This window comes from Ylistrum balloti, unplaced genomic scaffold (genome assembly GCF_031769215.1).
Source record: "Ylistrum balloti isolate Yb309-2 unplaced genomic scaffold, AGI_CSIRO_Ybal_v1 Utg370002, whole genome shotgun sequence".
Taxonomy (NCBI): Eukaryota; Metazoa; Mollusca; class Bivalvia; order Pectinida; family Pectinidae; genus Ylistrum; species Ylistrum balloti.
In genome coordinates this window covers 97,272-125,244 of record NW_026782079.1, presented here as the reverse complement: position 1 = coordinate 125,244, position 27,973 = coordinate 97,272, and the positions used below count along the sequence as shown (strand labels likewise).

Here is a 27,973-nt window from a genome sequence, read left to right as displayed (position 1 = left end):
TGGCTCGGTCCGATAGGTACGAGCATGATGTCCCTGTCCCTTACACATGAAACAGCGGAATTGTGGACAATCTGTGAAAAGATGGTCAATCGAATGGCACAGAGAACACATACAATTCTGATTGTGGTGTGCAACATGTTAATACGCGTTGTCCAACTTTACAGTATATGGTATGGACGGAAGTGTAAGCGGAACCCTGACCTTGACAAATCTCGTATCGCCCTCTATTTCAGTCCCAAGGTAATACCGTCTTTGGAATTGGGATAAAATCGTTACCCCTAAACTAGTAAGCCTGGCCTCAAGTTCACTGTCTTCAATAAAGGCATGTATATGAAGAAAGGCGACAACAATGAAATATTTTACAACCTCCGACACATCACAGAAACGTCCGTTAATGTTGACGTCGTCTAACAATATCTAGGCCGACGCCTTACCGTCTAGAGTGATCTCGTAACCATTCCACCCTTTGGGGACACGGGCAAATAGAGCACCTGGACCACATCGATTTTCAACAACATCAAATATAAAAAAACGAGCTAGTAACTATGGCAACAACCATGAATCAGTAAATTACATATACAGATTCTTAGGTTCCTAATCCAGTAGTTCACAATACTATGAATTTCGGATGTGTTTTTTATTATTCACTTTCCTCGTCGAAAACATGTGCTGATGATTGGAATTTGATATTTTTTTTCAAATGTTTAAAAATTCTGGCAATAGTAACGTCATTTTTCGTAAAACATGATTTTTGTCCAAAAATGGAAAGCTTGTATTCCCATCTTTCTAAACATATGAGGGTTTCTTACCAAAACGATGACTGGAAAAGGGCGAAAATTCTTATTGAAGCAAAATGACAGATTTTTCTTAGTGTCATTAAAAATTCACGGGAGTTAAGGGGTTAACACACAGTGTGGTAACACCTCAGCGGTCTAGTGAGGTCTATGAAAGTTACCTCACTTCGGCAAAATTCTGTTAGCACACAGTGTAGAACTCCACAGCAGCTAAGTGAGGTACGTGAAATTTACCTGAGCGGTGTGCTAGATCACCAACTTGAAGATGGCGGAGTCGACACACTGTGTGCAAAATACTACACCATTAAAATGGGGTACACAGTAAAACGTCATGTGACGTAGAGATTCGATTTTCTACACAGAATTCATGGTCGGCAAAGCGAGGTTACGGGGGAAAGTACCTCGCTTTTTTCATCCCTCATTTCGTGACTATGTTATAATGCTTTGTACCTCGAAACGTAATGTAAACAAACAGACACACACACACACACACACACACACACACACACACACACTCACCCTAACACACACACATACACGAACAGAGGTTGTATTTTTATCGACGGTATACTACCATCTTGAAACAACGTTGGAAAATTCCTGTCAAGCACGACCTTCCCAATTCTTACTATACTAAACTATTTCTCTGTTAATCAGAAAACACCATAATGGGTTGATATTAGCATTACAACAAAATCAAGTATATCAAGCATACATATTTCTATACTGTTAAGTCTGTATAATTACAGACCAGTCTTAGAAAGACGAAACAATACAGAAGTAAAAACAGAAGGGAAATGGTCTATTTCACTACATGTCTCTACTTCTTCTTTTCTTTCTTTTCTTTTTTTGTTTGTTTTTTTTATTGTCTTATTCATTTCATTTTCAGTTTTAATTAAAATCGATGGTGTATGTTTTGTTATCATCTTTTTCATAGGTAACCAACACAATGATCAATGCTCGTCGCTTTTGTCTGTGTCTTCTCTGGTTCCTTGCTGTATATATATGTATATATATTAAACAAGACTCCCTGGGTATGTATATGAATCTAATAACTGTGGGGGTCGAGTTATTTTTATGTTCTTATTTCTACTACCTTTGAGTTTAGAATAAACGATGCTTTGAAATTTAATTAAAGAGAAAATAATCCCGTTTTGATGGTTTCCGTAAAAAATAATCTTTTCCAGATTTTGAATTTTTTTCTATAAAAATAACGTAAACATTTAGTATCAGAGTTGAAAACACCAAGAATAGCATGCAAAAAATATATAATTATATAGGAAAATCAGAAAAAAACGTTTAATGGAACTTATGTAAGTAAATATCAGCGTTAAGGGAGAGGGTTACATATTCGGATTGGTTAGTTTGTTTAATTAAGACTTAACACAATGGCATATCACAATTCTTTCAAACGAGATTATTCACTTCGAAAACCATTTCTTATTTTTCCAACACCTCATCTGTGCTTGTGTGTTCTACGGAAAGATCAATCTGCCATTTTTTTTTTTTTTGAAATTATCTTTTCTGATTGAAATATCAGCTCATATTCGCTCATTTGACGTCACTACTTTATGTGATATAACCTAATACCGTCTTCAATCAGTTTCGAAATAAATCCTAAAGGTCATTTATTATCGCGCGCATTGTGCATATATTGATATTGAAAGTGTGAAAAAAGTCGTAGTAAGATATTTTAAAAAATATATAAGTAACGATAAACATCCAAAATTTGTGATAAGGTTTTTTAAAGGTATGCAATTGCGGAAGCGTTTTCCGGCCACAATAAATTTTTATCTCAAGATTTCAAAGATAATCCAGAATTTCGAGATATTTAACCTAACTTTCTAGACAGTAAATATAGATTAGCGTATTCAGGCCACCGGACTAATTGTTAATCTTCCTATACGTAAGAATGAAAAATAATCATTCAGAAATTTCTGATATCAATATGTGTTATTTGTAAGATATGTGGCTTTAAGGGGCAGAGTCATATTTCAGTATCGCCAAGTCAGTGTTAACGGGGATACTTTTATTTAAAGAACACTTATCACAGTTATAAGGTACTTCTGTACGGAATGGACCTTACCTTGAGATACGCTTTAAGATAATAGAAAAAAAACAGAAATCATACCTTGCTGAATTATAAAACTGAAACGTATATAAGTTTGTATTTTTACTTGATACTATTTGCTAACTCGAACTTTCGGGTTACTCTCAAGAAATTTTGATGTAGAAAACTAACGTGGCTGGAGTATGCATTAGTACCTATGATAAAATGATAATAGTTTAAAAAAATAAGAAAGAAAAAGAAGTTTTGTTTATTGTATGTAGTTTTTCATTGTGAAATAAGGTTTATTCTTTCTATTTGAATTGATGACCCAAATTACTCGTTATCTAATAACGTCATTATACCGCATCTTTTTTTTTCAGTGAAACCGAACGAACTAAAAAAATGGTTGAATCCGGTTGAAAAGGTTTGTCAAGTATTTCAGTGTTTACAGTATCACCATGACATGACTTGGTAGGATGTAAGTAATTTTTGGCCAAATGTCATATTTTTATAACTTTTGATCCGAGTACTCTTGAATATGAGAAAGCTGTATATAGCAAATATTAGGTATCTATGTGAAGTACTTTTTAAGATACGGCTAGGTATACAACGACTTTAAGATTGTAGAATTTTAGCGTTAGATTACTAATTGATGACGACAGGTCACGCAGAATAACATGTACAACGTAAGTATTTCAACCTCCTCAAGACCTTTTTCTTGGAAACTTAGTCCATTTGACAATTCATATAAATGTACTTGTTCATGTTACCAGATTCGCCATTCAAGGGAATCATGACGACGTAATATTTCATGTGTACGGTTATTATGACAATCTTTATTGTTATCTGTTGATAATGACGTGTCCACAGACTCGAGTCTGTATCTGCCATAATGCTTAACAAAGACTCACAACGACACATGAAAATGTGATGCTTCTGTATAAAGTTAAAGCTTTTGTTGCGTATGTATAAACATGTTCCTATATCTTTGAAGGTAAACACTGAACTCTACTTCACCCTGTCATGTTTGGCTATATTTAATTTCGAGTCCATGTGTAAATCTGAAAAAAGAGGGTATAATACCAGTTTCGTTGCCTGTAATGACATTAAGCCAAAACCAAAAGAAAAAGAAATCTTGATGCCAAGGGGTATGGGTAAACACCACATACACACACACCAACACACACACACACACACACACACACACACACACACACACACACACACACACACACACACACACACACACACACACACACACACACACACACACACACACACACACACACACACACACACACACACACAACACAAAGCACCACACACACACGCAGCACCAGACACACTCACACACACGCACACAACCCAAAGCACCACCCACAAAAACACACAACACCACCAGCCAGCACCACACATACACACACACAGCACCACATACACAGAGTACCACACACAAACACTCAGATAGAGCACCACAAACACACATACACAGAGCACCATACACACACAGTACCACACACACACACAGAAAAAAACACCACACACACAACACCATATACAAACACAGCACCACACACACACACACACACACACACACACACACACACACACACACTCACACCACAAAGCACCACACAAACAAACACACACAACACAAAGCAACACGCACAAACACACACACATACGCACCCTCACACCACACACACACACACACATACACCCTCACACACACACACACACACAAACGCACCCTCACACACACACTCTCACACACACAAACACTGGACGATAGTTCTAGTTATGCACTGCATTCGGTTTCAAAACAGTGACAATAAAAACAAAATTGTAAACAACCGTATAACAGAATTGAACTGTATGCAATTACTTTTACGGTAGTGTGAAGGCAACAGGATACATATGAACCCTAAAATAATATGTAAACCATTGCGTTCATACCATTGCCAAACGATAAAAACATGCATATTCGATAACGGTTATATTACTTGTAACAAGTATTAATTTTATTTTTTAACATTACAACAGAAACGCGGGAGTACTCCGGACGAAAGAAAACCATATATCATAGAAGCATGCAAATCTATGAATATCTCTCTAAAGCATGGGAAACACGGAACACTAAACACCATAAAAGGCAAATATCTCCTATACAATCCAAAACATAACTTTGTCTTCTGTATGGTGCAGAAAGTAGGATGCACATTTTGGCGACGAGTGTTCCATTTAATGAACCACAACGAAACTTCGAATCTGTATTCTGTTGGTCATGAAAAAGTACACTCCGAATCTATTCCAACCCTTGGGCGTTTCAACCTCAGTGAAGCGAGAAGTGTTTTACAATCTTCAAAATCAGCATTATTTACTCGAGACCCTTATGAACGAATGTTGTCTGGGTACTTAGACAAATTATTCACGATAAATACTCATTACATGACACACCTTGGGCGACCTATCATCAAAATGCTACGGAGAAATGAAAGTAAAATCACATGCGGTCATGACGTAACATTTACGGAATTTGTGCAATATATCGTAAATATGAAAAAGATTGGTGCGGAACAAGAAATCGACCATCATTTCACATCTTTGTATACCCATTGTTTGCCATGCGATGTCAAATACGACTTTGTGGGTAGAATGGAGTCCTTCGATGAAGATTCTTCTTTTCTCTTCAGAAAAATCGGCTTATTTCCAAACAGAACAATATCAGTGGGAAAGAATGATTCCATCAGTGATGATATACAATTTAAATTTAGAGTAGCATTTAATGCTAGAAATAAATTTTCAAAGTGTATGACGTTGGAGGAAATGTATGGTAGAGTCTGGACTACGCTCCAACTCAGAGGAATGGTAAACCCGGATGTTCAAATGCCTTATTTTCCAAATGCTACTATTGACATGATGCAGCAGGCGGCGGTCAGAGCTAGTGACCCGTCACGTGTGTCGGAGTTCAAACGCAGAGGATTTATCAATATGTACAAGACCTTGGACAGACGACTTTTGGAAGAATTAAGAGAATACGTTCTTCTAGATTGCAAGATCTTTGGATACAACGATAGGCCCGCTGAAATATTTTCATGAGAACTATAGTTTTGATGAAGACAATGTGCTCCGTGTTGTAAAGTAAAAACGTACTATCTTAAATAACCGGGTAACAAAAAATATAACCAATGCCTGTTTTTAATATTGATTGGTAAAAAATCTTTGTAAATATTGCCCATGCCTCTCTGTCTCAAAATATGCCCATTTGGGTTTGTATTAACTGCCAGATACAAATAGATGTTGACTAATCTAACCACTGTCAACAAAGTGTACTTTCGAAGAAGCATAACATAATAGCGACATCAGGTATAGATTAATAACACTACTTGAAAACCAATAAGTTGGTCTACACAATTTTTTGTGCCAGTGTTCCATCTGAATTAAGAATAGGGATGTAGTAATTTGATTCAGGTTCATATATGTTTTTAACAAATTCATGAAATATGTTGGGCGAGTATTGTTTTGCAAATATAATATGTCTGTTTTAAGTAAAAAAAAACAATAACATGTCATCATAGGATGATAAATATGTTACAGTGTCTTCTTTACCACCATTTGTTGAAATAAGGTTGTTGCCTGACCTTTTTCAAACAAACAAATTCATGTCCTGTCCTGGCTAAAATTGATGATACTCCATAGGTTTTACTTATTAATGGTACAGTTGTAAGTAAGTCCTCCTTAAGGTCCAACTTCAATACAATTGACAGTGTCACATCACTAATGACATGCAGAAATATTATCAGAGTATGTGGTAGAGAGGTAGTGTACATAATGCTTTCAGGTTGCATACAGTTACATATAACTGATTTATCTCTGCAGACTGCTGCAGACTTTATGGGATTTGTAACACACATTGAATCATATTGTGCCATTGAAAGTAAATCAATTGTTTGTGATTTTTTTTACCTGCAGTGCATTACAACTACTGCAACTTTTCACAAGCTCATAAATTAGTTTGAAACATTCTGCCCCAAGACATGACAGGTCTGATATAAAGTTAATATTTAAAAGGTAGTCTGATATATGTATCACAAAGTCTTCACTTGCCATTGAACTTGAATCGTCATTACGATTTTGAACAGCATAACTGAGCGATTCTGCTATCTTGTTGACACTTATTGCTCCTATTGTCAGAATGCACCGTCTTCATTCCTTTTGTCAGAGACAAACATTTAAGTAAAGGTTCAACATATGCAGGTAACTCTTTTTTTCAGTTCATAAAATAACATATAGCATGATTTTTCAACTTCCTTAATAATTCCATTACATTTAGATAAATCATTTATTTTTGAAAACTGCCATATGTTGTATAGTGGCCAGAATTATATGATCTGCCATGGTGACAAATTACACTTCTGAGATTATACTCTGTCAGCTTGTTATCTATCACCATATCACTGATATTTATATACCTGTCAACAGCCACATCAGTGTCTATCTTACTGGCACATCCTGAATGCTTATTATATTTATATCGTTTAAGGTAATCACTAGAGTCTTTGGTGTTGTGATCAAATGTTGCAACAGTGATAAGTCGTTATTACATACTGGGCACCTACCAATAGTAGATGTTTGAAAATATTCTTTAATCATTGGATCAATTGATGAAACTTTGTCATCTGGAATAAGTAGCTCTATATCTTGTATGTTTTCGTTATTTTTAATAGTTGAAGATTGGCAATGATTACATACATATTCCTGTTTAATTATTAATTTTTGCATCAATTATCTATGATATCATAGATATAACATTTGTGTAAAATTTATTAACATTTGTCTGCCTTGCCAATCCCTTAAACGTTTCATCAAATTCAGAAACTTTTTGCAAAGCTAAAAAAAACATGCTTCTAGGCACATCTTTACCGGTAACATCAAAATTGGCCATAAATTCCAGTATATTAATGATGCATCTAAATATTTCTTTTGATTCATAATCGTCACTAAGTTTCAGCGGTATTTTCACCAAAGCATCAATATACCTTTTTGCCATGTCGCTGCTATTAATGGCCTACATCATGGAATTAAACCAGCAGGTTGAACCGAGATTACGCCTTCCATTGTGTTTTCTTTTTTTGTCTTGCATATACAGTATATTTGATATTACGCTGAAGGCCTTTTCTTTTTCACTTTGTACTTGCTTTTTTTTCCAAGACTCTTTTATTGTTTCAGTACTTTTTCTGGCCTTTTTCTTATATGTCTTAAGAGCATCTTTTGCCAACAATCTTTGCACTTGCACTGTATGTTGCTGTAACTCTTTGGAAAAATCATCAATTCTGCTGTTTTTCCTGTTGTCAAGACTGATAGATTTTAATATTCTGAACCAGTTTTCAATAGTACTTTGCGTTTTTGAAAATGACATACCAGTTATAGTACGTGTAGCCCAAAGCGAGAAAATTGGTAGGTATTTGGTCAGAATAGTATGTAGAAATATATCCTGATAGTATAGGTTTTTCATGTTAGTTTTGTTCAATGATAGTTTTGCCAGCACTGTGTGGTTCACCTTACGACCCAAACTTTTGAATGGTGACTGTTGCTAGAGTCAGAAAATCATCTTCTGTGTAACGACCTGGTTGAATATTGTCTGCACTATCATGAATATCTTCAACATTTACACTGCTGCCAGCTATGGTCGTATCAAAAGTATTAATCTTCTGCAACAGTCGATCTATATAAAACTTGTTACTTTCACCAATTGTTGGAGATTGTAGGGCTACACAGATATCATGCAATAACTCTTCTGCTTCCTCAGTAATTTTTAATGTTCAATAGCAAACTTACCAAATACAAACCAAATTTCATATTTGTCTTGTAATGAACACTGTAAAACCGTTTTACTTTGTTCATAAAAAGGCTAGCACACAAGTGAACAATGGTCTTTTTAACAAGTTTCTGACTTTTTACCATTGAATAATTCTAATAAAGATTTCAGTATTGAACACATTGGGAGCAGAAATTATGAACACCCATGCCCCATCACTTACAATCAATTTTGGTTGACAAATAGAGCTGTGACCAAACCTTTTTTTCTGCATGTTGAAAAAATGTCATCCAATCCAATATCATAGGGACGCTTTGATTTCCACTAATCATAGCGCTAAGTGGGATGCCCATTTTTCCATTCACTGGATTATTTTATTGAGAGTTCATAGTATAGATATCTTTTGCTATCATCATTTTTTCTCGCCACACTTCCTGTAGCATCCCAATATAAAGGGTAATCTTTTGCCAAATTGTGTTATATATTGAGACCTTCCTCTGAACAATATAAAATGTAATTTGGTTTTGCACTTAACTTCTGAATGAAGCCTCTTCCTGATCTTTCCATATTTTCCATTTGTTGTATCATGCTAAGAAGCACATTTTTATCATACCTACCTATATGTCTGCTTTCAGTAGCAATTTGCCTAAATACATGGGTATCTTTTCCAAACCCAGCATTATTACCTGAAATAATTTGCTCAGAGTCAGTATACTTCTTTTTAAATATTCATTCAGAGGCTTTTCACCTCTTTTAAATATGTCTTTAAGAGCCTCTCTTTCACTACCAGAGATTGGTCTAGAAATTTGCTCACTGATATTATGCTTGATGTTGTTTTTGCAATGTACCTGTACATGTCCGAGTTTAAACATTTTCAAATTGACTTTCAGCGAATTTACATTATGCACATGCTTAAAAAAAGGAGCATTGACTTTCTTGCATCTCTTTTTTGCATTGCTTATTTGATGTCTGTCAGAAGTAAATACACAGTGTTTATTAGATTGTTTTATTCCTATAATAAATATCTCCTGCCATTTTCCTTTTTGATATATACGTCCATTATGCACTGAGCGTAAATATACCATGTCATCATTTTTTAAAGTGAAATCAGTTTGATCTGATAATTCTAGAGTAAAACACTGATCAGGTAATTTAATTTTCAGTCTTTCATCTATTGTCTCTTTATCTAGACAATTACTCTCATCAAAATAACTTGCATCCCGTTCAGATTCGTTAGATTTGTGATCATTGCAATTAGAAGAAGTGTCTTTTGAAGAATCAGAATAAAGTTTTATATACATATTTTCTTCATGTGTACTTTCTTGTTCATTTTCACTTTTTGCCCACATTTAAAAAACACTGTTTTGGAATGTATTTTTTGTTTTGAATGTTTGATATTGAAAGACATGTGCAGTGATACCATACACTACATATATCGTATTCTACCATAAGACCGTCATCAACTGACTGCCAATTTGTTGACTGACATATACAATATTTGACAGAGTTTTCACTCTCAAAAGAGCTCCTTTTCTTTAGTCTAGCTCAGGTAATGCATGATCAATCATATCATCTATTATGATGGATTTTGGTGGTACATTTGGTGTACACTCAGCAGTTTGGACAGGAGATGCACTTCTCTTATATTTACGTCCAACATTTTCTTTGCTTAGGGCTGTAGCTCCATGTATATTGTTAGTATTAGTAATCATGCTGTCTTTAACATTGCCTCTGTTTTGGTGCCAAATGGTTTTTAGGTAATTTCTATTTTTTTTTTTTTTTTTTTTTTTGAAATATTTTTCCATTTTAATTTGGTAGCTGCCATACCAAATGTACCATTTTCACTGATATCATTTTCTCCATATTGCCAACACAATGGTCGGAGAATGTTGCCAATAACCCTACAGTTCACATACCTGGAAAATTTTCTGCCTTTTCCTTACTTTTGACAAATATTTCCGCCACCACCTATCAACTTACCCTCTCCACTTGAATTATTATATATACCTTAAGTATATAAAATTATCTCGGTTTTACCCAGTATACCATATATTTGCATTTAATTTCCTGCATTCGGAAAGTGAAGAGAAAATTTACTGTAACAATGGATGTTGCAGAATTAATTGCTAGATGTCAACAAAGTCTGATACAAAACAAAGCCTAAGCATTTTCCCAAATTTTGTGAGAATCTCATCATTCATTTCAAAGAAGTTGATAGTACTTAAAAACAATGGAAGACCACAAAGGATGACGAAAAAAGAAAAAAAGTATTCAACTTAAAAGATAATGAATACCCCAACAAGAAATACAGAACAAAATTAGAAAAACAAATTACCCTCTCAGATGCATGTCACTCTTTTTCAAAACCTTAATATGATACAAATGAATATTAAATAGATAATGAATAATACAAGAGACATAAATACAGAAAATAACCATTACTGAAATATACCTTGTAAGTATATTATAGAAGAAGTGACACAAAAACTTGTTGACCCCTGACCTCTATACTAGGAGGTGTAACACCTTATACGTATATGTATTTTAGTGTGTATAGCTTAGTGATACATGTAGGAGTATAGCTGTATTCAATTGGGTCATTTTATTTTTATAAATCACCAAATATTACCCCTTTATAAGTATACTATAAGAAGTGACACAAAAACTTGTTGACCACTGTCCTCTTTACTAGGTCGTGTGGCACCCTATGGTATATGTATTTTAGTTTGTATAGCCTAGTGGTACATGTAGGAGTATAACTGTCTCCAATTGGGTCAGACATTTTCTTCTTATAAAACACCTTTAATATTACCACTCTTTAATTATACTATAGAAGAAGTGACACAAAAACTTGTTGACCTCGACTTGTATATGACATAAAACAGCATTTACCCTCGATGTTGTAGGATGGAAATAAAAATTAATTCATTCTGCCTCCATGATCTTGTGATCCTCTGATAAGGATGATTCATCCGTCTTTAATCAAAACATCATTGTTAAGAATATATGATTTGTTTCCATGTAAACAAATTAATTTCTTTATATTGAGGATATTTCCTTCGAACCCTAAAAGCTACAAAAAATGAGATCTCTCAACAAATCAGTTGTTACTTATTTAACCGTATTAATATAATGTAATCTGTAGGTATTGCATACATGTTGGGAGGTCAATATATTGTTAAGTGGTGCCATGCAATTATAATGAACGAGCAACCTTGGAGTAAGACAACCATTACTTTAGCATACTAATATCTTGGGTTGTGGAAGAATGTATCAATCTGTTAATAAGTGGATACACCTGCCTAGAGACAAACAATTTTTATCACGCATTTCAATTTTTTTATGAAAAGACTGTGTTTATGTGCTTGTTTTACTTCTGCAACAAACATGATTGATATTACAGTATATTGATGTAACAGTAGCCATGATCAATTTACTCTACAATTATTTGATTACAATAACGTAAAAGTTAATCAAAACATTTTTACACGCCAGTTTTGTATCAATTTCAGGACCATGTCATACGTTGTAGATGAGAATAGATTAAAACAAGTTAAAATATAACATGTTTACACTGCACAAAACTGATCAATGATCAAGTGATCAGCATTTTCACATAATATTAATTACTGAGAGTGAATTATAAAAAATTACAGTATCACACCATGTTGGTATCCTACATACATAGGTTTTACACAGATGATTACAAGACAGATGGTTTTTATTTAATGTCAAAGTAAAACACAGGTTAGTTATGATAACTTCATTTCTCATCAATGTACTTTACCACATTTTTCTCTTGATCCTCCCAAACTAATGTCAAATCCTCACCACAAGGTTTGAAAAGAAACGTCTGCTTGTCCAGCAAACAGTTATTTTGTGAAAGATTCAATGATTTGTCCTTGATTGTAAATCAGTAATAGTTACATTGAAATATAACAAGTTTTGACAATATGTTCTGTATGTCTATTAAATCATAATTAATATACAAAACATATCCTATTGATACTTTAGATTAACTTTAACATACTTATTTGTTGGCATATTCTTTAGTGTCAAGGGTACATTTGATAGCAAACTTATCAGATTTTTTACAATCAATAATGAGAAATGAATGAAGTGAAAAATAAAGAAAACAATTATTAATAACTATGTGCAAAAAGTACATTTATGAATACAGCTTTTTAATAAAACACAAGTAACATAGAGTAGTTTTCTATTATGTTAGAACTGACATGATATACATTCACTTGAGCTATGTGTACTTTGTTTACCTTTAAACCTTTTGGTGTCATAAGTGAATATCTCATATCTTTTTTTTTCCAATATAAAAAAATACATATGTAGCAAACGCTAATCAGGTGCAAATATCATAAAATGTTAATCAGGTGCAAATATCATAAAATGTTAATCAACCTGAATTATCTCTCAATAGTAATAATATCTGTGGATATAACATAAAATTAATTGAGTTCTCATACTTATTGTAAGATTCCCCTATATATATTGACACCTGTGAATGCTACAAAACCTAACAAAACCTAGTTACTTTCATGTCTACTTTAACAATTCCAGCATAAGTATGTGGACCTGCAAAGACATCAGTGTGAAATGGCATTTTGTAAATCAGAGAGAAAAAAATCTGATAGCAATGTTTCTAATGTCTATTGAGAGAATAAAAAAAGAGTTGCCAGCACAATCACGTAATGATTCAAGCCGATGTATCATTTGTTACTCTATGTACCTCGCTGATGAAGATGTAACCGTATCCATAACCTGAAAAACAACAACAGAAACCCCACAAAGCATCAAGAATATTACTATACTTCATATATCTGAAGAATACAGAGTCATGATTACCTGGGTGGAAATAATTGTGACACCTATAGATATTTTAAAACACATGACAGGCAAATACAATGTACTGTATACGGTACCATGAGGAACTTTTTAAATGCATTTCAGCAAAAAAAATCATCTTGGTCTATATAAGTAATTAAACACAGCCGTAGTAATAAACTCTAGCATACTTCATCTGTTCAAGGAAGAATGTTCATTGAAAACGTTTATAGAATATCTAAATTGTGGTTAAGAATTTAAGTCAATTTATAGTTAATAATTGTTAAATAGTTAACAATTAGACTATTGTAAAAAAACAAACCTAACGGAAAAGCCATCTTTAGACTATCAGTAGTTGATATCGGGAATTTCTGGTTTATATCAATCCAGATAAAAAAATTGATGTTATTTATTTATACTTTTCATTGCATGCTAACAATGATTGTTTGGTATACAGTACAGTATATCAAAATAGATTAAAGATTTTAAAATCTGCTTTCCATCAACATATAAGTCAGATGAAGAGTTTTCTTCAATTATAACTATGGTAATATATTAATGATATGTAGGAATAAACTGAAATAAAAATTACCTACAACAATACTTTAATGTTGCTGGTTATAGATTCAAGACCACATAGCATATCTTTCATGTTTCCTTTTTGTATTTTCATGTTTATGTTCTATTGTTTTCTTCTATCAGTTGCCCACGCATGACGTGATAAATTGAATGGTAACACAGGTGTTTCATTGCATTTGCCACGTTATCTATCACGAGCCTCAGGTGCGTAGCTGCTTGAACTGTTTAAGTACTTTATTACTGCTTATAATATAACAATTCTTAGTGCTAATTGTCAGGGCTTGTGTGATAGACTAAAACGAAAAGATATCTTTACGTATTTCAAAAGTCAATCTTATAACATTTTCTGTCTTCAGGACACACATTTCACTACGGAGAAGGAGGATATGTTTAGAAGTGAGCTTGGTACTGAATGTTTCTTTAATTCTTACAAATCAAATGCTAGAGGGGTTGCTATATGTACGAATTTTAATTTTGAGTTTGTTTCATAGGGAAAAGGGGATAACACCGGTAACTTTTTGGCTCTTGATATTATGACTGAGGGGACAAGATTAACTCTTATTGCTATTTATGGTCAAAACCAGGATTATCCTGAATTTTACAATATTATGTTTGAGACTATTGACGATTTTGGGAACAGCTCAGTTATTTTGTGTGGAGATTTTAACTTAGTTTTAAATCCTGAGGTTGATTATGATAGTAACTACAAAAACATTAACAATCCATAAGCAGTTGATAAAGTTTGTGAAATTATTGAAAATTATGGTTTTATCGATATTTTTCGAGAACAGCATGAGGATAGTAGAAGATATACAAGGAGAGAGAACAACCCAATAAAGCAAGCAAGGTTAGATTTCTTTCTTGTTTCTGATGATATGCTCTCGTCTATTAAAAATTCTTCTATTTATCTTGGATATAAATCAGATCATTCTTTCCCAAAGATTCAAATATAATTCAACAAGTTTAATAGAGGGAAGGGGCTTTGGAAAATTAATAATTCTTTGTTCCAAGATATAGAATATTTCAATGCAATAAGTTATCTTATTAATGAAGTTAAAATGCGGTGTTGTTTACCAGTTTTCAAACTTAGATAATTTCCTTGATATATCTGACACTGATTTACACTTTACTCTAAGTGACCAATTATTTCTTGAAGTTTTATTGATGGAAAAACGAGGGAAAACTATAGCATACTCTTGTCATAATAAAAAAACAAAAGCATCTCACAGAAGATAATCTAAAACGAACTATAAAAGAATTAGAAGATAGGGATAATGTTAATTTAAATGAATTAGAAAATAAGGAAAAATAATTTGAAGCAATTAGGTAACATAAAGTTAAGGGAAACATTATTAGATCATGGACAAAATGGGTAGAGGAAGGAGAACAACCTACAACATTCAAATACAAATACAAAGTAAATAAGTTAGAGAATCCAGATGGTGAGATAACTGATCAGGATGAAATTTTAAATAGTGTTAAAGACTTATGAAAAATTATACGTATTTTAGCACACGCATTAAAAATAATATGCTGAATCATTTAGGTATTCCATTTAAGACATTAAAGCGATTTTATCTGCTGTGATAAACAAGTTTAGGTATCACATTTAATCAAAATGTATTGATATCCACTGAAGGGTGGAGTTATTTATTCGGGTGGAGTAAATATTTTCACGTGTGATGTCAGGCACCCTTTAAGGTCACGCCAGCGTCTGATCAACAAACATTAAATTTCCACACCCTGAATTTTCAATCAGCGTTGCAGGATAAATGAAATACATAAGTGGTAAAACATATAAGCGGTTATTGAAATTATAACCAGGTGCTAAAAAATAATGTTTAGATATACATTTGAATGTAACACTGTACGCGTAAACAGACGTAATTGGTCAAAATAACCATGTTTATTACATGTTGAATAATAATAATGTTACATGTACGAATGCAACATCTCATCAACATACAGAGTTCATATACTCATACTAGTACCGCGTTGTGTCTCGTTTCAGAACTGTTTTTGTATAAAAACAGTATTTTTAAGGTATGTACTAAAATACCCATTCCTCATACTATTCATCATGGTGTAACCTGTCTGTCGATAGGGCTAGTAAGCTCTCTGTCCGTCCATAGGGCGAATGAGCTCTCTCGCTCTCTCACCTAAAACTCTCCTCCTTTTATCCATTCTCTATACGATCTTATCATGGAGATGCCACGATTTTATGCCCCATTGGTTGAGTTTCACATTAGTGTGGACTTCAGTTGATTAAATTGTCTAATACATGTTAACCAGGAGAATTTCATGTTTCAGTCTTGTCTTCGGTATGTTACGGCTAGCATTTACCAGGGTTACACACTCCCCTTCCAGGAAAGAACCGTGCAAGCATTTTCCAATGGTCACTACACTTCATGTTCTGGTAAAATTTAAAATGCCAAAGTTGAGTGACCTTGCGTGTTCTATATCTGGTTTTGGCAATGAATTAAAAATCGAACCTCAATTACCAAAAATGTTGACAATAGGAGTCGGATTTGGCGGATATTTGGAAAATAAGAGACTTTCTTTTTTTTTAAATACGGGGGGCGGGGCACAAAAAGATCTCTGCATCGACATTTCTAACAAAATAAACTCTAAACAGTCGCAGTAACTCATTCACTATGTAGAATGTCTACACAGAACGCGATAGCTCACTATGTAGAATGTCTACACAGAACGCGATAGCTCACTATGTAGAATGTCTACACAGAACGCGATAGCTCACTATGTAGAATGTCTACACAGAACGCGATAGCTCACTATGTAGAATACAAGAACGCGATAGCTCACTATGTAATGTCTACACAGAACGCGATAGCTCACTATGTAGAATGTCTACACAGAACGCGATAGCTCACTATGTAGAATGTCTACACAGAACGCGATAACTCACTATGTAGAATGTCTACACAGAACGCGATAACTCACTATGTAGAATGTCTACACAGAACGCGATAGCTCACTATTATAAAGCCAACAGTTTTGAAAACGAGGCAGTTCATTTATAAAAGTGAAGACAAATGACAGCTTCGTAAACAACTGTTTTTAGGACTTCCAACAGGCCAAAAAAATCCTTTTGATGACTTATTTTGATGTCAAATAAATACGGCGTATGTTTCTGTTAAGTGATACTTGTATTGTACACAACTTCAGCAATCCAACAGAAAATTTAACAAACAGCACATTCGTTTAAAAGGTTTGATGTGACAGGCCCGTTGCTTTAATTGGGTATGACAGATATTCACTTTGGATGAGCCATTTGTGACAAACATGACGTCGAAATGATTACACAAGTAAAATGCTTATTTCTGACTCTTTGAATGGTGTTATTAAGAAAAGAAAATACTATAAATTTAAGTCGTATTCATGTGATTTACCCTATGCCACAAAAGTTTTAGGATCTCATACACTAAACAAATCCTTAAATGGAATTCAGTACTCCTTTTTCCCTCCCTCTTTGACACACAATGTTTTATCGTTTACCATTTATATAACAGAATTGAACAAATCGCCATGATCAAACAACATATAAGACTAAGTGTTTAAAGTATCTTAGTGCATTTTGATAAACCTGACACACCCTTTTGCAGGTATCTTAAAGGTAAAACTGAGTGCATTTATAATGTACTTTCACCGAATTGTATTTACAAACACCAAACGAAACTCAGATCGTATAACGGTATGTGGTAAGGCTTTGAAGTTAGATATCTTTCCTTTGTAACCTAAATTACAATAACAACGTGTGACTTTACACCAGAATCTCACCTAAAAGTGTTACTTTACACCGTAAGAGAATGACTTTACACCAGAATCTCACCTAAAAGTGTTACTTTACACCGTAGGAGAGAGACTTTACACAAAAATCTCACCTTAAAGTGTTACTTTACACCGTAAGGTGGTGACTTTATACCAGAATCTCCCCGAAAAGTGTTACTTTACACCGTAGTGAGAGAGACTTTACACCAGAATCTCACCTAAAAGTGTTACTTTACACTATGGAGAGAGATTTACACTGAACTTCCTCTTGGATAATCTCACCTAAAACGTGTTACTTTACACCGTAAGAGAGAGACTTTACACAACATAAAAAGTGTTAGTATGCTTACTTCAATCCTGAGTGTTACTTTACACCGTAAGGAGAGAGACTTTACACCAGAATGTTACCTAAAAGTGTTACTTTACACCGTAATGGGTGACTTTAAACCACAATCTCACCTAAAAGTGTTACTTTACACCGTAAGGTGGTGACTTTACACCAGAATCTCACCTCAAAGTGTTACTTTACACCGTTAGAGAGAGACTTTACACCAGAATCTCACCTAAAAGTGTTACTTTACACCGTAAGAGAGAGACTTTACACCAGAATCTCACCTAAAAGTGTTACTTTACACCGTTAGAGAGAGACTTTACACCAGAATCTCACCTAAAAGTGTTACTTTACGCCGTAAGAGAGTGACTTTACACCAGAATCTCACCTAAAAGTGTTACTTTACACCGTAGGAGAGAGACTTTACACAAAAATCTCACCTTAAAGTGTTACTTTACACCGTAGGAGAGAGACTTTACACAAAAATCTCACCTTAAAGTGTTACTTTACACCGTAAGAGAGAGACTTTACACCAGATTCTCAGCTAAAAGTGTTACGGTACACCGTTAGAGGGAGACTTTACACCAGATTCTCACCTAAAAGTGTTTCTTTACACCGTTAGAGAGAGACTTTACACCAGAATCTCACCTAAAAGTGTTACTTTACACCGTAGGAGAGAGACTTTAAACCAGAATCTCGCCGAAAAGTGTTACTTTACAAAGTAAGGTGGTGACTTTACACCAGAATCTCACCTAAAAGTGTTACGTTACACTGTTAGAGAGAGACTTTACACCAGAATCTTACCTGAAAGTGTTACTTTACACCGTAAGTGGTGGAGTTAAAACAGAATAACAACGAAAAGTGGTTAGTTAAACCGTAAGGGGGTGACTTTACACCAGAATCTCACCTAAAAGTGTTACTTTACACCGTAAGAGAGAGACTTTACACCAGAATCTCACCTAAAAGTGTTACTTTACACCGTAAGTGTTACTTTACACCGTAGACTTTACTTTACACCAGATTCTCACCTAAAAGTGTTACTTTACACCGTAAGAGAGAGACTTCACACCAGAATCTCACCTAAAAGTGTTACTTTACACCGTAAGAGAGTGACTTTACACCAGAATCTCACCTAAAAGTTACTTTACACCGTAGAATCTCACCTAAAAGTGTTAGACAGAATCTCACTTGAAAGTGTTACTTTACACGGTAAGAAAGTGACTTTACACCAGGATCTCACCTTAAAGTGTCACTTTACACCGTTAGAGGGAGACTTTACACCAGAATCTCACCTAAAGTGTTACTTTACACTGTTAGAGAGAGACTTTACACCAGAATCTCATCTAAAAGTGTTACGTTACACCAGAGATTTACTCTCACCTAAAAGTGTTACTTTACACCATAAGGTGGTGACTTTACACCAGAATCTTACCTAAAAGTGTTATTTTACACCGTAAGAGAATGACTTTACACCAGAATCTCACCTAAAAGTGTTACTTTACACCGTAAGAGGGAGACTTTAAACCACAATCTCGCCGAAAAGTGTTACTTTACACCGTTAGAGGGAGACTTTACACCAGAATCTCACCTAAAAGTGTTACTTTACACCGTAAGAGAGAGACTTTACACCAGATTCTCAGCTAAAAGTGTTACGGTACACCGTTAGAGGGAGACTTTACACCAGAATCTCACCTAAAAGTGTTACTTTACACCGTAGGAGAGAGACTTTACACAAAAATCTCACCTTAAAGTGTTACTTTACACCGTAAGAGAGAGACTTTACACCAGATTCTCAGCTAAAAGTGTTAACACCGTAAGTGTTACTTTACACCAGAATGTTACCTAAAAGTGTTACTTTACACCGTAGGAGAGAGACTTTAAACCAGAATCTCGCCGAAAAGTGTTACTTTACACCGTAAGAGAGAGACTTTACACCAGAATCTCACCTCAAAGTGTTACTTTACACCGTAAGGTGGTGACTTTACACCAGAATCTTACCTGAAAGTGTTACTTTACACCGTAATGGGTGACTTTACACCAGAATCTCACCTAAAAGTGTTACTTTACACCGTAGGAGAGAGACTGTACACAAAAATCTCACCTTAAAGTGTTACTTTACACCGTAAGAAGAGTGACTTTACACCAGAGTGACTTTACACCACCAGAATCTCACCTAAAAGTGTTACTTTACACCGTAAGGAGAGACTTTACACCAGAATCTCACCTAAAAGTGTTACTTTACACCGTAAGAGAATCTCACCTAAAAGTGTTACTTTACTTTTTACACCAGAATCTCACCTAAAAGTGTTACTTTACACCGTAAGAGAGAGACTTTACACCAGAATCTCACCTAAAAGTGTTACTTTACACCGTAAGAGAGACTTTACACCAGAATCTCACCTAAAAGTGTTACTTTACACCAGAATTTACTCTCACCTTAAAGTGTTACTTTACACCGTAAGGTGGTGACTTTATACCAGAATCTCCCCGAAAAGTGTTACTTTACACCGTAAGAGAATGACCTCTACACCATAATCTTACCCAAAGTGTTACTTTACACTGTAGGAGAGAGACTTTACACCAGAATCTCACCTAAAAGTGTTACGAATCTCACCTAAAATGTTACGTTACACTGTTAGAGAGAGACTTTACACCAGAATCTCACCTAAAAGTGTTACTTTACACCGTTAGAGAGAGACTTTACACCAGAATCTCACCTAAAAGTGTTACTTTACACCGTTAGAGAGAGACTTTACACCAGAATCTCACTTGAAAGTGTTACTTTACACGGTAAGAAAGTGACTTTACACCAGGATCTCACCTTAAAGTGTCACTTTACACCGTTAGAGGGAGACTTTACACCAGAATCTCGCCGAAAAGTGTTACTTTACACCGTAAGAGAGAGACTTTACGCCAGAATGTTACCTAAAAGTGTTACTTTACACCGTTAGAGAGAGACTTTACACCAGAATCTCACCTAAAAGTGTTACTTTATACCGTTGGAGGGAGACTTTACACCAGAATGTTACCTAAAAGTGTTTCTTTACACCGTAATGGGTGACTTTAAACCACAATCTCACCTAAAAGTGTTACTTTACACCGTAAGGTGGTGACTTTACACCAGATTCTCACCTAAAAGTGTTACTTTACACCGTTAGAGAGAGACTTTACACCAGAATCTCACCTAAAAGTGTGAGAGACTTTACACCAGAATCTCACCTAAAAGTGTTACTTTACACCGTAAGAGAGACTTTACACCAGAATCTCACCTAAAAGTGTTACTTTACACCGTAAGAGAGAGACTTTACACCAGAATCTCACCTAAAAGTGTTACTTTACACTGTAGGAGAGAGACTTTACACCAGAATCTCACCTAAAAGTGTTACTTTACACCGTTTTACACACCAGAATCTCCACCTAAAAGTGTTACTTTACACCGTAAGAGACTTTACACCAGAATCTCACCTAAAAGTGTTACTTTACACCAGAATCTCACCTAAAAGTGTTACTTTACACCGTAAGAGAGTGACTTTACACCAGAATCTCACCTCAAAGTGTTACTTTACACTGTAGGAGAGAGACTTTACACCAGAATCTCACCTCAAAGTGTTACTTTACACCGTAAGGTGGTGACTTTACACCAGAATCTCACCTAAAAGTGTTACTTTACACCGTAAGAGAGAGACTTCACACCAGAATCTCACCTAAAAGTGTTACTTTACACCGTCTCACCTAAAAGAGAGAGACTTTACACCAGATTCTCACCTAAAAGTGTTTCTTTACACCGTTAGAGAGAGACTTTACACCAGAATCTCACCTAAAAGTGTTACTTTACGCCGTAAGAGAGTGACTTTACACCAGAATCTCACCTAAAATGTTACGTTACACTGTTAGAGAGAGACTTTACACCAGAATCTCACCTAAAAGTGTTACTTTACACCGTAAGGTGCTGACTTTACACCAGAATCTCACCTAAAATTGTTACTTCACACCGTAAGAAAGTGACTTTACACCAGAATCTCACCTAAAAGTGTTACTTTACACCGTAAGAGAGTGACTTTACACCAGAATCTCACCTCAAAGTGTTACTTTACACTGTAGGAGAGAGACTTTACACCAGAATCTCACCTCAAAGTGTTACTTTACACCGTAGGAGGGAGACTTTACACCAGAATCTCACCTAAAAGTGTTACTTTTCACCGTAAGAGAGTGACTTTACATCTGAATCTCACCTAAAAGTGTTACTTTACATCGTAAGGGGTGACTTTACACTAGAATCTCACCTAAAAGTGTTACTTTACACCGTAGGAGAGAGACTTTAAACCAGAATCTCGCCGAAAAGTGTTACTTTACACCGTAAGAGAATGACCTCTACACCATAATCTTACCTAAAGTGTTACTTTACACTGTAGGAGAGAGACTTTACACCAGAATCTCACCTAAAAGTGTTACTTTACACCGTTGGAGGGAGACTTTACACCAGAATCTCACCTAAAAATGTTACTTTACACTGTAAGGTGCTGACTTTACACCAGAATCTCACCTAAAAGTGTTACTTCACGCCGTAAGAGAGTGACTTTACACCAGAATCTCACCTAAAAGTGTTACTTTACACCGTAAGAGAATGACTTTACACCAGAATCTCACCTAAAAGTGTTACTTTACGCCGTAAGAGAGTGACTTTACACCAGAATCTCACCTAAAATGTTACGTTACACTGTTAGAGAGAGACTTTACACCAGAATGTTACCTAAAAGTGTTACTTTACACCGTAATGGGTGACTTTACACCAGAATCTCACCTAAAAGTGTTACTTTACACCGTTAGAGAGAGACTTTACACCAGAATCTCAGCTAAAAGTGTTACGGTACACCGTTAGAGAGAGACTTTACACCAGAATCTCACCTAAAAGTGTTACTTTACACCGTAAGGTGGTGACTTTACACCAGAATCTCACCTAAAAGTGTTACTTTACACCGTAAGAGAGAGACTTTACACCAGATTCTCAGCTAAAAGTGTTACGGTACACCGTACACCAGAATCTCACCTAAAAGTGTTACTTTACACCGTAAGGTGCTGACTTTACACCAGAATCTCACCTCAAAGTGTTACTTTACACCGTTAGAGAGAGACTTTACACCAGAATCTCACCTAAAATTGTTACTTCACGCCGTAAGAGAGTGACTTTACACCAGAATCTCACCTAAAAGTGTTACTTTACACCGTAAGAGAATGACTTTACACCAGAATCTCACCTAAAAGTGTTACTTTACACCGTAGGAGAGAGACTTTACACCAGAATCTCACCTAAAAGTGTTACTTTACACCGTAAGAGAGTGACTTTACACCAGAATCTCACCTAAAAGTGTTACTTTACACCGTAGGAGAGAGACTTTACACAAAAATCTCACCTAAAAGTGTTACTTTACACCGTAAGAGGGAGACTTTAAACCACAATCTCGCCGAAAAGTGTTACTTTACACCGTAAGAGGGAGACTTTACACCAGAATCTCACCTCAAAGTGTTACTTTACACTGTAGGAGAGAGACTTTACACCAGAATCTCACCTCAAAGTGTTACTTTACACCGTAAGGTGGTGACTTTACACCAGAATCTCACCTAAAAGTGTTACTTTACACCGTAAGGTGGTGACTTTACACCAGAATCTCACCTAAAAATGTTACTTTACACTGTAAGGTGGTGACTTTACACCAGAATCTCACCTAAAAGTGTTACTTCACGCCGTAAGAGAGTGACTTTACACCAGAATCTCACCTAAAAGTGTTACTTTACACCGTAGGAGAGAGACTTTACACCAGAATCTCGCCGAAAAGTGTTACTTTACGCCGTAAGAGAGTGACTTTACACCAGAATCTCACCTAAAAGTGTTACGTTACACTGTTAGAGAGAGACTTTACACCAGAATCTTACCTGAAAGTGTTACTTTACACCGTAATGGGTGACTTTACACCAGAATCTCACCTAAAAGTGTTACTTTACACCGTAAGGTGGTGACTTTACACCAGAATCTCACCTAAAAGTGTTACTTTACACCGTAAGAGAGAGACAGGTTTTCACCAAATTGAAAAGTGTTAATTTACATTGTAAAAGAGTGTATTTACTCCAAGTTTTCACTTGAAAGTGTTACTTTACACAGTAAGGGAATAACCTTCACACCAAATCAGTACCGAAACCTGTCACTTTACACTGTGTGGAGCGACGTTACACCAAATCGTCACCGATAGGTATTACCTTACGGCCGCGCGGGACTGCCTTTACACGAAATCGTCTCTAAGAAGTGTTAATTTACATGTTAAGCCTTTACAACAAATCACATTTAGATGTGTTACCTAACACCGTAAGGAGTGATTACATAACACCATATTATTCAATGAAAGCGTAAGCAGAGATGTCTCTGGTGTAACTTTACACCGTGAGGACACTCGGACACAAAATTAAATCCTCACTTAAACATGTTAGTTATTCCCACACCAAGAGCAAACTTCAGTTAACTTTTAATGTGGGCCAATTTCCGTCGGACAACGTTGTGGCCCTCCGTATTGCAAGACAAAGATATTGGGTAGCGTTCCATTTTGGGTAGAGTATACTAGCCTCACGTTGAATGCCATTTGATTTTGCCTGTTAAACCCGGGTTCATGAAATGTGGACATGCCAAATGGTTTGTTGTCGAATGTAATGGATAATTACGAAAAAAATGGAAAATCTGTATTTGCAATAGTCACCATCATCAGTTAAGCCATATGCTTTCAGTACATAGATGCATGTTTAAACGAATCGTTCCGACTTCTTAATGAACAGATTTTTAGCTGCAAAAACCTGATCACCAGATGCTTATAAAGTGTTTGTGCGAGTAAGAAGCTGAAAACCCGCACACTTTACGCTAGCCATAAGATGTTTTGACTTCCCCAAGTCGATAGACGATATTGGTATGTCCAGAATCTAGTGAAACAAGATCTTTGTAAGTTCTGGTTTTTTCTATGTGTCTCATTGCTTTACATGTACATGGAAAATATTACTGATACCTTATGTAATTACTGAACATTGTAAAAAGATTGGTTATCTAATGTTTTGCATCCTAGAAATAAAGACCAGAGGGATTTGAGAGAGATGACTTATTACAATTTTGTTGTGTTTAGATGGAAGAGGTTTTAATATATTGTGTAGTTGGTAATATTCACAGGGGATTTAATTTTGCTCCATCTGCGGCTGTTAAAGGTAGCACGACATTAAATACCCCGCACACTTTTTCATATTTATCATTTGCCTGAATACTGTGGTACTCATTCATACACAAGCGCAAAATATTACCACCGCAAACTTGTATACCCCAAATAAAGATGACCGAAATAAAAATGATTGATAAAGCATGGAGCTTACACTGATTATAAATCAAGGTTACCCTAGTTGGAATTTAAGTAACACGGACAAAGGATGAAGGTAACACTGATAAAAGATGAAGGTAACACTTGTACTTAGAAGAAGGTTACACCAAAAAAGTGGCACCACATCTGCCTCCTTTCGTGGTGTAACTTTGCATCAATATCGTGAGTTTACACCCGTGGTGTAATCTCATGAGATGGTGTAAAGTTGCACCGAAAAAGCCGCCACCTTTTTTGGTGTAACCTTTATCCAAGTAGTTTACAGTGTAATGCAACCCCCCCCCCCCCCCCCCTATATGTTTAGAAACATGGAAATACAAGCTTTCCAAATCTTTTGACAAAATCATTAGCAAATGTTTTCGGTAATGGAAGAAAAGTTACTGATTCATGGTTGCTGTCATGGTTACTAGCTCGTTTTTTATTTGATGTTGTTAAAATTAGCAACTTATTTGTTTTACAGCAAAATTATTCCTTTTCATACATCGTTAGTTGTATATATGGTCCACTTCAGTACGGGAATTAGATCAAAACAAAGACATCTCACATATTATTAACTACGCTTTTGTCAGGTTTTGAAAGCAATCTGCCTGTACTTTTACATCATGAGGAAGTTCACTACTTAAAAGTACAAAAATGAAAAAAATATAGATATATTAAATTGGTAATTTGCATGGGTTGTGACGAAGATGTTCACCCAACGACGGAGACCAATTTTCTGTCGTTAAACTTTATGTAAATGAACACAATGCACTCTTGCCGCCGAATGTTACTAGCAACATAACACGTTATATATGTTTTGGTGCACATTAACAACGATTATCGTCGTTTGATCTCAGGCTGCTTTTACCCTAATCTTTGATGTAAAGAAAACACGACGACATTTATTTGATATATCCCTGATTGATCGCACATAATTACACAAGTACACTCTAGCTATATGATTGGGCAGTATGATATCAGTGATATATTTCACAAATATTAAAAGTACATAGACTATATAACTTCAGAAGGGAAGAGCGGGGTAGAGAAATTCAAAGATATGCTTGTTAGAATCTGTTTGTTTCGTAATATATTGCTGAGTATGTAAAGATATGGGTTGGTGGTCTTGTTCAGAAAGTACGGAAGCCGGTTAGTGCCACTTTTTTCATGAGTTAAATTTTTTTTTAAAGTCGTAATTACGACTTAGGTATCTCGTAATTACCATTATTATTTCAAGATCATTTTAGATAATAGAACATGATAAGTCAACTTCACTGAGTAGATGGAGAGGGTAAAGATTACTTCGGCGAATGTTCAGGGTCTCTCTAGGAGAGAGAAGCCTAGCGATGTTTTTCTTATCTTAGAGATAGTAATTACAATATTTAATGTCTTCAGGACACTCACTTCATTCCAGATAATGAAGAAATTGTAAGAAATGAATGGGGCTATGACTGTTTCTTTGCGTCATTTAAATGCACGTGGAGTAACCATTCTTATTAGAAATAACTTTGAGTGCAAGATACATAAGGAAAATAATGATAGCTAAGTGATATATTGTGGCTAGTATTTACCATGGTTTATTTTATTCTTTTATCTTGTTCTAAAACCAGAATTTAATCATAATAACACATACAAAAATATCAATAATCCCAGAGCTAGGGGTGAGATTTTAAAATCATTGGTAGGTAGATTATGGTAAATATTTTTAGAAAACGTCACGAAAATGTTAGTTGATACACATGGAGAAGGAAAATCCCTGATCCTAGGTTATTTTGTTGTGTTTTCTTTTGGACATTGGTATATACATTCTTCAGCTATCTAAAGAATGGTAGTCCCGTAGTAAAGGATTCTATCGGGTCTTCTAAATTCAGAAAATCAATGGTGTTATGAATTTTTGAACTAAGATGTTCAAATTTAATCTAATCTGCATTATATAATTTTCAATAGAAATTCCACTTCAAAAATTATTCCTAAGGTACAGAAAGGTGATAGGATAATAACTGATCAATTTGAAATTTTAAATGAAGTTCAAGATTTTTATGAGAATTTGTATGGTGTAGTTGATGAAATTTTTTTATATTAACTTGGATGATTTTATTGATAGTTTTGATGTTCCTAAATAAGATGATATAGAATCAGATGCTCTGGAAGGAATTATTACATTAGAAGAAGCGGGTAAAACTCTTAGTAAAATGAAAAATCAAAAGAGGCCAGGTTCCGACGGTTTTACCACTGAATTTCTTTAAATGTTTTTGGAAGCAGTTGGGTACATTTATTGTTGGGTCACTTAATTTTGGGTATTTTGCAAACAAACTTTCTGTTACTCAAAGACAAGGAATTATTATTTGTATACCGAAGGGGGATAAACCAAGACAGTTTTTGAAAATTGGCGAC

General features: G+C 35.0%; 1 protein-coding gene across 1 annotated transcript; it reads left to right on the top strand.

Moving 5' to 3' along the window:
- The first annotated feature begins 24 nt into the window (after window positions 1–24).
- On the top strand, window positions 25–5,943 carry LOC132548116 (carbohydrate sulfotransferase 11-like). The gene is made up of 2 exons (XM_060211937.1): window positions 25–240; window positions 4,888–5,943. The coding sequence occupies exons 1-2, from the start codon at window positions 25–27 to the stop codon at window positions 5,941–5,943; spliced, it is 1,272 nt and encodes a 423-aa protein (XP_060067920.1).
- Window positions 5,944–27,973: the final 22,030 nt, after the last annotated feature.

Bases quoted from the DNA above. Each gene is read 5' to 3' on its own strand.
- LOC132548116 (XM_060211937.1), top strand. From the start codon at position 25: ATGATGTCCCTGTCCCTTACACATGAAACAGCGGAATTGTGGACAATC. The intron at 241-4,887 runs GTAATACCGTCT...ACATTACAACAG, and splicing joins CCCTCTATTTCAGTCCCAAG to AAACGCGGGAGTACTCCGGA.